Here is a 12,860-nt window from a genome sequence, read left to right as displayed (position 1 = left end):
TATAATATCCGTATAAATCACGTATCCGAATAATTGGCGAATCCGTTTTTGAGCCGTATTTTTCAACGAATTTTGAAATTAGGATACGAATTTTATTCGTATTATATCTGTGCCGAATTTTTGTCGAATCCGAGTTAACTAACTATGGTAATAACTAACAAGTTGTAAATCTTAAGCTATTCTTTCAATATTATGCTTGCAAGTTTCTTGATGTGTACAGAAAAAAAAAGAAAGAAAAAAACCTATGAGCTTTGATGCAGTTACAATCAGAGTTTAGGCAGAAAAATACTACAACTGGTTTATTATGACTTTAGTTTGATTGATAGGATTTATGTATTTTCTGTGGTTATATTGTCATAAATCATATTCAGAATAATGGATCTATAGTTCTTCATCTTTATAAAAGATTGGTGTGTCTTGATGTTAATAGTATAGATTTTATGGCCTTTTCTTTTAATTAGTTTAAGAATGTTTTACTTGTTTGTAGATTTCTTTCTTTATTTATGATTTTTTCTGTTCTAATTGTTTGATTGCTAAAAGGTGTTGGGTGATAAGAAAGATTAATTGCTTTTTTTTTTCTTAAAATTAAATATAAGATGTAGTCCATATCAACATGAAATATATGTTTTACGAATGTACGTACAATTAACTACTCATATTATTTGATATGTATCGTTTTTAATTATTATTGAACGGATTTAGAAAGTTTTATTGTAATATTTTCGAATGACCTTGGTTTTTTTGAATTTATTTAAGCACGGTTTCACACGGTCATCCTCCAGCACGCATAGACAGCCGTGCGTTCGCACGGTGCACAGCCGTGCGTTCGCACGGGCACGGCATGGCACGGTTCCTGCATCGCCGTGCGGGGGCACGGTGCCGTGAAATTTGGAACGAGATTTAGCTGTATTCTCCATACGGCATCACCGTGGAATGAAGTGTTATACAATTTTCTAACTCCTGTGTCTTCGTCGTACATCAACGTTAAAACTAGTTTTAAAGGGATCAGTCTAGGACAATTACAAGTCGTCCATTACCCATTTATATATTTTCCTCTTGTAGGTTTCTATGTGGTGTGGTTCTTTTACCCCGTACACACAAGTACGTTAATTGTTTTTTCCCTTGTTGTAAAAACGAAAAAGTTTTCTCCTTTAAAGTCACAAAGACCATAGGACTTGTATTCTCTTAAATCGTGCCGAAGGTGGGTACAATATTAAATATGTCATATAAAGTGTTGTCCGCTCGTTTACCTTTTTTTGTGGTCTTTACCTTCAAAATTTACATAATTATTGGCGTCCTATTTCGTATCCAGGAGTGAAACATCGTTTTAATACAAAATCCGTTCTACACTCGATTATTTTTAATCCCTTTTGAAGTTTATGGTGGGGACGCCAAAGCGTGAAAGAGTTAAATCATGAGACACCAAATTTCACATAGTTAAATCATGGGACACCAAAGCGTGAAAGAGTGAAATCATGGGCACCAAGTTTCACGTAGTTAAATTATGGGACACCAAAGTAAAAAGAGAAAAGCAGCCGAGGAGACAATTATAAAGTAATTTAATATATGTTTTTTGAAGTTTAAGGAATGGATCCAAATAGTTTATAAATGAAATCATGGGAAATCAAAATTGAAACAGTGACTAAAAAAAGAGACAATTATAAAGCAATTTAATATATGTTTTTAGAAATCTTTGGGATGGATCCAAATAGCTTATAAGTGAAATCATGAGAAATTAAAATTGAAACAGTGACTAAATTGTTTTTTTTAATTACTTTACCTATTATTTTTCTCTTTTTACTTTGGTGTCCCATGATTGTTCTATGCGAAATTTGGTGTCCCATGATTTCACTCTTTTACGCTTTGGTGTATCCGATTGAAATATGTGAAATTTGGTGTCCCATAATTTCACTCTTTCATACTTTGGTGTTCCCCCCATAAACTTCAAATGGGATTTTTAATTATTTCCTATTTGACCCGACTCGGATATTTTTAGTACATATATTTGGGTTAACTCTGACGTTTTTTAGTGTATACTTATTCTATATCTAATACCCTCTACTATCCTCTTGTACCCCAATATCTTTGGACGACAACCCTAGAGACAAGATAACATGTGGGTTACGATTTCCAAAAACGAAAGTTCATCAGTTGTAGTCCTTGTATTACTTCGTTAAACATTCCCAAGAACGAAGGTTACTATCAGGTTTTGGATAAAGATTCTCATCAATCCCATAAACTCCTTCCCTTCCCGTTTTATTGTCGTTATAATAAATCGCTAACATGGACCCTAGCTATCGTCTCGATCCAAAGCTCAAGTAGGTTAGTCGCATCGTCTTCTAAGGGATAAGTAAGTACCTTCGTCTCCACTTTTCACTTTACGGTACGTCCTCGTCGAGGAAAGTCGAAGACGTCAGTGAAAATAAGTAACGATATCTGAACATTTTAGACACATTACGACAACATTTCATTTGTTATACTCTTTTAATAGTCTTTTAACTTTTGTTAAGTTAATATAACTCTTACTAGTATTGTACCTTATTCTTTTCAATTAAAAGTGAATTTTGCCGTGTAGTTCGGGAACAAGTTATTCCGAATATTTGATTTGAGAACTCTATACTTTTCTTCGTCCAATAACTTGTGAAAATCCCTAACGATTAAACATGTCCGAAAGAACGATTGATTTACCTATTAATTGTTTCTAGAATGTTTAATTTCCAATTACTGTATTAATGAGGACAATAACGACAGTTTTGGATTGTTGACAATAAACCGGGGGTTTATTAGTCGAAGGTACGACGGTATAGAAAGATGAATTTGTTCATAAACCTAATAGACTTCAAATCGAAACGTTTGACTATGTACTCGAAATTCTCAAACACGCAGCTATAGATTTGTAATTTTAAGAGTAAAGTTATGATAAATGATAAGGTTTCATCAGCATCTTTAATAACGGAAGTACTTCACACAAGAGTGTGTAGACACATGGTGTTATAGTATTCACCAGGTAAGTAGAAGGAACGCGTAACGGTAACACAATAAGGTCAATGACCGAAAGGTCAATTCGTCTAGGAGAGTCTTCTCTCTCTCTCTCTCTCTCTCCGTAACACCAGGCATTCCGTGATTAATTATAGCGTCCTTTTTTATATACATACGAATGTTAACGTCCGTTCTTTACTTATTAAACTCTCCTTTGATAAGCAGATAAGGATGTCTGAAACGGACGAGTAAGATCTTTTCTTTATGACACTGGTTTGATAGGAGAAAACTAACCTATATTTTATTGAAGAAACTTCTAAGAAAAATGTGGTATTTGGTTCCACATTGAGGGTCACGTTTAGTAACTATCTTCTTAATGAGTAAGTCCTCTATCTCAAACAATGTAATAATTTCAGGGATTGCGGGTATACGGAAGTTCTTAATAAATCCTTCGAAAGCACGATCTTGTAATCCTTCCTTTTGGTGTTTTCTGTGATTATCTTCTTCCTCCACTTACTTCACTTGCCAACTTCGTCGATTTGAAATTAGTTAATTTCGTATGTAAAAGAACCTTCTTTCTTTACGGACGTTCGGATTAATCTCCCGTTGGGTTATTACTTGATTCGACGTTTGTGTCTTTTGTATCGTACCAGGAGTGGGTGTACTACTTTGTACACCAACTCATAGGGTAGAGAAACTAAGTCGTTATCAAACTCTGTTTCTTATCATCTCGATTATTTCTTAACCTACCTTTAAGAAGTGTGTCATGTATAGTTTCTGTCGTTCTCCTATCTAAGGATGGGGCGGGACGTTTTTCTATCTATCTAACTGTCTCTGTGCCTTTCACATCTACACTGTTGGGTTATCAGGCTGTTGCCTACCCTTTCCTAAACAGTAACCCAAATATTCTCTGAATCTGTGATCATTATTATTGACCCGGATTCGTAAAATCCGACAACCGACCCGGGTTGCTCAATAACAACGATCAACCGACCCAGCAATGTAAACCATAGTCTCGGCCAAGTGGTCGACCTGTACACACCGCTCAGAGCTGACTCGGTCCCAGACCTACTGCCCGATCGCTCTGCTCAGAGTGTAGCGGACCACTAGAACCCGATACACACACTAACCTGACTGCTCCTGCAGTCCCGGAATTACCCCCCTCAGACACTGTGGGGTTATCAGGGTGTAGTCTACCTTTTCCCCAACAGTTACCTAAATATTCTCTGAATCTGTGATCATTATTATTGACCCGAATTCGTAAAACCCGACAACCGACCCGGGTTGCTCAATAATAACGATCACCCGACCCAGCAATGTCATCTATATAACTATCTTTCTCTCAAACTCTTTCTCTCGTTTATACCTTTTACAGTTACTCCGACATTACCTCCTTTCTTCTTTTCTCCCTCTCCCAGTTCCTTCCTTATTCCTCAAAATAGAGATACCAGACGGTATAGTTACGGTATGGCACGTTACCTTACGTGCCTTACTACCATCTTTTCAACTGTACTTGAGACCTTTTTTAACTTCTCTTCCCTCTCAATACCCCGGTATAGATAGTTTCTAGAGTCGTCATACCAAGAAGGTAGTAGTTCGTAACTTCTTTACCTCATTAATTACAACCATTACGTCTTTTCTCTACTTGTATCTCAACCTAACGTGGCATACTCTCCTCTTGGTCTGAGAACCGTAGGTGATCTACACACAGATCCGGCGGAAATACACGCAGATCTATACAAACATGACTACTAGTATTCTCCTGATTTTACCAGTAAAGTTTCGTTTTAATTCTCTAGAAAATTACCAGCCCCTGGTTCCACTTTGTAAACATTTTCAATTCCCCGATTTCACATGCTCACTTGCGTGTTCCTGGTTTTACGCTATAGTCGTATCATGTCTCTGGTAGCGACGTAAAATGATGTTTATTTAACGAGGTTGTGTTTATTCGGTCCCATTTGTCTCTTTCTCCGATGTCTTAGATTGTATGATCTAGTTAATAATTTCTATATTTATTCCTAATTAAAGTTGGCGATGGGAATTTTACAAATCTTTATAGTATTTTTTGAGATATTTTAGTTATTATCGTTGAGGAGATTGACATATGAAAGAAACTTCATGTGGTATGTTAATCTGAGGTAGTCAATTGTATTCTTATATTTCCGTATATTATATCCATTTTTTGTTTGATGGTTCGTACGAGGCTTGGAAAGCTTCCACACCTCCCCAAATCTCTCATTAAAACATGATTTTGCGGAAGTTGATATCCGATAAGACCTTATCGTGGGGTTTGTTAAAGATAAAATTAACTCTGGGTAAGTAAAAATGAGTAAAATAAAATTTGATAAAGTAGATTAAAATTAATTTATAAAAATAATCTTAATTAAAGGGTAATAATTAACTTAGATGTGATGGAAGTAGATTTCTTATCAGATTAAGTGATTTAAACTGTTTTTTTTTTGAAAAGGTTTAAATGCATGAACCATCCAATTAACCGATTTTATTGAACTCATTTTTTCTTTTTCAACTCCTTTACGTTTCATTTTTTTTTTTTTTTTTTTTTTCTTTCTTCTCCTTTACGGTTAATTTTATTTTATTTTAACTTTTCAGTAAATACACATTAAAACTTTAACATTTAAAACTTACAGTTTTAAAACTTAAAGTTTGTTTAAATTTAAAGAGTAAGTCTGTTATACATAAATAAAATTAATATAAAACAGTAATCTCTTTATAAAATAAATTTCTTTCATTTATTTTTTCATAAAGAATTAGGTCATGATATTAATTTTATGGTTTATTTTGATCGACTGACAACCCCGTAACTTGAAGGTCACTGTACTGCTTCCTATTTTCTCCTGTTACGGAAGACAAATAAAATTTAATCTACTTTGGAATAAATTACCAGTAAAAAATTTCATAGAATTTAAAACTTCCTACAAAAACTATAAAGTTATAAATACTCCCACGCACGATCACTTTTTATATACATAAACCTCCCCATAATTCATTTAAAAGGGACTTTTATAGCTAGGAGATTTTAAGTATCATAACTACAATATCAACACTACTGTAAAAGTCAAGTATCCCCACTTCGGTTAAATCAATGTTTTTAAAACGAGGCTTTGACCGAAAAATTGACCCGCACTTTAACCTAACCTATGTTTCCCTATAACCTGCTTTGGTGTAGACGTAGGTATAAAAAAAGCTTATGTTTAAACCTATGCCAGGTATGCCTAAACGCAGCCTACGATTTAAAAGTAATGGCATAGACGATTTTTATCTAAGCCTGTGTTAGTCTATAAAGAAGTTTAAGCCTAAACCTAAGCCTATACCTAGCCTAAACATAAATCTATAATAAACCTATTATTATATATGATCATACGTGTATACGTTACTTAATCTTAATTATGGTTACGTTGATTTTAAAGTGTCAGTACAAGTTTAAAAATATATGGATATAAAATAACTCATTTTAGATTCTAAATTATTTGTATTTATTTATGTTAAAATTATACTTTGAGAATAGAGGGGTGTTTTTCGTTAGTTTGGGAGGTTTAGAGGCCTGTATATCGTTAATTCAGCGGGTATAGAGGGTNTTTTAGGTTTTTATTTTTATATTTTTAAAAAATATGAGTATTTATGCTAATAGCATAAATCTTGAGAGGAAAAAAATTTAATTTAATAGCCGAATTTTTGATCCCGAATTTTTAATGGGTGAACGTATAATATCCGTATAAATCACGTATCCGAATAATTGGCGAATCCGTTTTTTAGCCGTTTTTTTCAACGAATTTAAAAATTAGAAGACGAATTTTATCCGAATTATATCCGTACCGAATTTTTGCCGAATCCGAATTAACTAACTATGGTTAGTACCATGGTTTCATTTTTCTTTTTTTGTCAGTCCTCCGTTAATATTTCGTTAAATTATTATATACAAAAAACTTCAGATATCCCACCTAGATTTATCGAATATTTATTTTAGTACCATTTAACTTTAACTTTAACTTTGTCATTGATTTAATGAAAAAAAAATAATGGAATTGATGGTAAAAAGAAAAAAAAAAAAAGAAACCACAGCCCAGGTACTAAATTGATACACTTTAAATCATAGATAGTACAGTGAGGAACTGCGAAACTACAGGGTGGTTTTTGAAGTTTTCCAAATTTATACGACTCTCTCTCTCTCCCTCCTAGACTCGCCTTCCCTCCTCATCCGTGTACTCCCGCTGTCCCGCATAAAACCAAAATATAGGATGCTCAAATATGCGGCCGCCAGACCCAAACCGACTACGCTAACCCAACAACTCCCCCAACGCTCCCCAATCGTACGGAACCCCACCATCGTCGACGAGGAAGACGTCCGCATACTCGGGCTTCTGCGGAAATGCAGGTCCCCGGGCGCCGTGCGGCAGGTCCACGCCCGCATGGTGGTGGCGTCCGTACGGAGACCCAACCACCTCCTAGCCAAGATGGTCGAATTATGCGACCGCCGCTACGCGTCGCAACTCTTCTCCCACATCCCCTCCCCCACCGGCTTCGCCTACAACCTCATGATCCGCGGCCTCACCGTCTCCTGGTGCGACCCCATCTCCGCCCTCCGTTTCCTCCGCGACATGATCCGCGCCGGCCATCGCCCCGACCGCTACACCTTCCCCTTCGCCCTCCTCGCCGCCGCGCGCGCGCGCCGCCCCCGCTGCGGCCGAGCCGCCCACGCCGCCGCCGTCAAGGCCGCGCCGCGCGCCGCCGCCAACGACCACGTGCAGCACTCGCTGATCACGATGTACGCGCGCTGCGGGCGCCCCGGCGACGCGCGCAGGGTGTTCGACGAAATCCCCCGCAGGGACCTCGTCTCGTCGAACGCGATGATCTCGGGCTACGCGAAGGCGGGCTGCGCCGCGGAGGCGGTGGCGCTGTTCGCGGCCATGGCGGGGGAGGGGTGGGAGCCGAACGGGGTGACGCTGGTCGGCGTGCTCGCGGCGTGCGGCGACCTGGGGGACTCGAGCCTGGGGCGGCGGCTGGAGGAGTACGCGGGGAGGGGCGCGCGGGGGTCGGATCCGTTCGTCGGGTCCGCGCTGATCGACATGTACGGGAAGTGCGGGGATCTGGCGGCGGTGCGGAGGGTGTTCGATGAGATTCCGGCGAAGGATACGGTCGCTTGGAACGCGATGATCACGGGGCAAGCATCCTATTCTATCCTATCCTATCCTATCTATCTTTGCATGGATTGAGCTTTTGGGTCTTACTATCCGATCTTTCAATTTGTTTGATTTGAATCAGTGAACGACACTTTGATCTCAAAATTTGAATGTGTCGTTTATCTTTACAGGTTTAGTTAGTACATTTTATGCAATTCTCACAACTGTAAATTCATTACGATAGGCAATCAACTTGAACTTAATGCTGTTGCTTGACTCAAACCAAACATTTCATGCAATTCTCGAAACTGTAAATTCATTAAAGTAGGCAATTAGTTTGAACTTTGATGTCAAAATGCCGTTGACTCGCTGAAACCAAACAAATTGAAAAAGTTTGGTATCAAAATCAAGATGTTGCAAAGTTGGGTAGTCGACTCAATATAGTTCATAGTTCAGATAAGTTTTGTATGTTTTTACCTTAAAATAATAAAAAAACAATGCGAATTATGAATAGTAGTGGAATGTATAGGCCAAATTAACCAAAAAAGACAAGTTGGGAGTTATATTTGCAGATGCCTTCGCTAGCCTTATTTTGGCAATTTGAATGTTCTTGAGTTTTTGTTTTCCGTCATTTTCTATGCGATTGACAACACTTAGGGATGGTCTTACGTAATTCGGTGATTGCTGACAGTTCAATCTCTACATGTGTAGGTTTTGTTTAGCAAATAATAACAATCAAGAAGATAAGGTGCTAACATTCTTTGCTTCTTGGTGTTAGAGATGAGCAGCATCTACATTAAAAAAATGAAAAATGGAAGGAAAAAAAAGAAAAGAAAAAAAAAGTATGTTAAGTGAGTCCTTTAACTATGTGTAGCTGTTATTCATTTTTTGAACTGCAAAGAAACTTAGTCTAAATAGAATAATTGGGCTCTTACAGGTATGCGCAGAATGGGATGTCCAACGAAGCGATTGCATTGTTCCTTTCCATGGCAGAGGCGAACATCAAACCCGACAAAATCACATTGGTCGGAGTACTCTCGGCATGTGCGGCAGTTGGAGCCATAGAACTAGGCATAAAATTAGATGAATATGCCTTACAAAATGGATTGTACCACAATGTCTATGTAGGCACGGCCTTGGTCGACATGTTTGCTAAATGTGGCAATCTCGACAGAGCTATCCATGTCTTTCACAACATGACCCAAAAGAACGTGGTCTCTTATAATGCCATGATCTCCGCCTTAGCCTTACACGGACGAAGCTGTGAGGCCATTCTACTTTTCAAGCAGATGAGAAATGAAGAAGGGATTTTCCCAGATGATATCTCCCTTATCGGTGTCCTTTCAGCTTGTGTTCATGCTGGATTGGTCGACGAAGGCCGTCGGTGGTTCAATTCCATGGTTTCCGAGTTTGGTTTAGCTCCAAAGGCTGAGCATTACTCTTGCATGGTTGACCTTTTGGCCCGCGCTGGGCATCTGGAAGAAGCGTGGGACTTTATTGAAAAAATGCCGGAGAAAGCCGATGCGGTTGTTTTAGGGGCTTTGCTTAACGCTTGTCGAAAATGTAAGAATGTGGAAATCGGAGAGAGGGTCATGGAGAGGATTTTACAGGTGGAACCTTCGAATTCATGGAATTACTTGGTTTCTTCTAAGATATATGCGAGCTCGAATAGATGGGATGATTCTGCAAGGATGATAGAGTTGATGAGAGAGAGAGGTGTGAGCAAGACTCCCGGTTGTAGTTGGGTTGAGATTGATGGCAAAGTCCATGAATTTTATGCTGGTGATGACTTGCACCTGTGCACCGAGGATATCTATCAAACCCTCATCGCATTAGTGGAGGAGATGAAGTTAGAAGGATACATACCAAACATTTATCTTTCTTAGGATGTATGTTAAGTTAATCAAATGCAAATCTTGCACTGATGGATCCTCTACGGGCTTTTCTGACGACGTGTTCAAATTGGTGTGCAGAAGCTGTACTTCGGAAAAAAGGATTTTCTTTCCAGAACAATTTTGATGGAAATGGATGAAGATCAGAATGCAACACAGAATAGCGCCAAAGCCTCGAAGAATAAGATGATAATTAGACGACTTGATTTATTGCCTTCGAAATCAGCTTGCAGGTAGCTCCACTTATCATCAGAAACCTGGTTGCTCTAAGAGCATTTCAATAATGAGCATGCGTCAGAGATGCCCCGCTGTACCATCCCAATAGGCCCCACATCAGATATTACGAAGAGAATCAAAGGATTATGTATAGACTGGCATCTTCTGTTAGTAAATTAAATTTGAGCATTTCGGGTCTCGTTGTAAAGATCTATTATGTTGCTTGTATCGGAGGGCTTGTGCGGTGAAGAAGACCGTCAGCGGGATTGTGAGGATAAGAGAAGGGGATTGCAGGCAATAAGCATAACATGTAAGATAAGATTGAACAGGCAGGATTCTTATTCTTTTTATTGGTTGTATCATTAACATAACAAAGTTATAAATGATGTGCCCATATTTGTTTCCCTTGGATACCAAGGCAGAAAATGTTCATTCCAATTTCTTTCTTTTGTTGAAGTGTGGCTGTAATCTGTTTGGTGCCATACCAAACAACAAATTGCGAGTTTACTTTTTTTTTTTTTTTGGGAAACTTGTGTGTGAATGTACATGTATCTTCTGCAAAAGAAATAAGAGAATAGAAGGCTGTTGAAGTTAACTTCTCAGGAGAAAAGAAAAAGAATCAGGTAAATTGCGAGTTTGGTTCTGACAAACAATGAGCCTGGTGACACTTTGGTCCTTGTTGCAATCAAGTAATGCTAATGTGGAGGTGTGTGGTAGTCTTATGAATGACGATGTGTCAACGACTAAGATGTTATATTGATATAACGCTAATATAGAGGTAATGTGGTAGTGTTGCGATTGACGATGCGCTAATTAGTAAGATATCACATTACTTTTACATTAACTAACGTGGCGCCAGTTTTTTTATGCCAAACGTGGTAAATTGATATAAGTTTACTTTGGTTATTTTAGTAACTACTTTACCGGAATTTATTTTTTTAGTACTTCTGAATTACACCAATTATCTATTTAAAATTTTTTGTTGGCATGGTAGTAAGCAGTTCTATAGTGTGTGTACGTAAGATCATCATATTGTCCGATCGGAATTGATATGACTCAAAATATGAAAATCAGAATCAGATTACTTAACAAATCGACTTCAGTAATTTACTACTCAGGTTGATATATAGGGGAAAATCGATTTGAAGTAAAAGGGAAGGGTGTTACATACTTGCATAGCTCAAGGACACTAACCCTTCTTGAGAGTTTAAGACATATTTGGATAAAAAAACATGAAGGTAAAATGAGTGCGCACAAACTCGGTGATACAGTGAATTTTCCACACACAAAATTGAAAAAGGAGAAAAGAAAAAAATAAAATAAAATAAAATAAAACGCCAAATCCAGCTTTATCTACACAATAATACAATAGAATCCTCAATATTAATGAGACTTGTTAGTGATTAACAGGAGAGATGAGCATATAAGAATCTTCAAGCACTTGGTATCGAATTAACATACTAGCACTAACAACTATTTGACTCAAACCACTAGCACAAAATATTTAAGTCCAATTATTAATATTAAATTTTTTATTCTTTATAATTTTCAATTATAATTCTTTTTTCATATAATGTCTGTACATTTTTTATCATAATTCTTTCTATCTAATATGAAATTATTGAGGCATTATAGATTCTCCTTAATGTCCTCGTTAGGTAAAATACCTTAACAATTCTCTAACCCAAGACCATCAAGTATTGTGAGATCAATCTCATACTTCTGACTAACAGATCAGCTCTAATATTAAATATAACAACCCAGTCCTACTAGCACTAATAACTATTGGTCCCACATTGTTGAACCAAAATGCTTAAACTTATCCTTATATTTAAAAGAAGGGCTTTTTTTCAATTTAGGCCCCTGACAAATTTTTATTTTAAAAATAGTCCTGTTAAAATTTAATTTGCAAAATAGCCGTCCCGGCCACGCAGGCGCAACGTTGGCGCCACGCGAGCAGGACTGGGGCCAGTATGTTAAGTTGAATACGGTGAACCATTCATCGTGTTCAAACATGGTGAATGATTTACCGTGTTTCATATTTATATTCTTTTTCTTCTCTTTTAGGGATGTCAACGGGTCGGGTTTGGATCGGGTTTTTAAAAACCCGAAATCGAATCCAAAAATCAAAATAAAACCCGAACACAAATCCGAGCCCGGCGGGTTTTAAAAATCCATACCCATATCCATATATTAAAGTTATATGGGTATGGATTTTTAAAACCCGCCGGGTTCGAATTCGGGTTCGGGTTTTAATTTGATTTTTGGATTCAAATTCGAGTTTTTAAAAACCCAATCCAAACCCGACCCATTTGACATCCCTAAAAGAGAAGAAAAAGGAATATAAATATAAAACACGGTAAATCATTCACCGTGTTTGAACACGGTGAATGGTTCGCCGTGTTCAACTTAACACACTGACCCTAGTCCTGCCCGCGTGGCGCTCACGTGGCGCCTGCGTGGCGGGACCAGGACCATTTTTGTAAATTAAATTTTGACAGAACTATTTTTAAAATAATTTTTTCAGGAGGCCATTTGCAAAAAAAAAGCCCTTAAAACAATAATTACTAATTTTTTTTATTTTTCCTCCTGACTTTCAAAAACCTATATTTTACCTCCTTAAAATTTCAAGTTG

General features: G+C 37.6%; 1 protein-coding gene across 1 annotated transcript; it reads left to right on the top strand.

The window, feature by feature from the left end:
- LOC109712022 (pentatricopeptide repeat-containing protein At2g34400) lies at nt 6,988-10,827 on the top strand. Its single transcript, XM_020235441.1, has 2 exons — nt 6,988-8,158; nt 9,055-10,827. The coding sequence occupies exons 1-2, from the start codon at nt 7,236-7,238 to the stop codon at nt 10,001-10,003; spliced, it is 1,872 nt and encodes a 623-aa protein (XP_020091030.1). The 5' UTR covers nt 6,988-7,235; the 3' UTR covers nt 10,004-10,827.

Source organism: Ananas comosus, linkage group 6 (assembly GCF_001540865.1).
Source record: "Ananas comosus cultivar F153 linkage group 6, ASM154086v1, whole genome shotgun sequence".
Classification (NCBI taxonomy): Eukaryota; Viridiplantae; Streptophyta; class Magnoliopsida; order Poales; family Bromeliaceae; genus Ananas; species Ananas comosus.
Note: the sequence above shows the minus strand (reverse complement) of the source record. Positions and strands in the feature narration are given on the sequence as shown.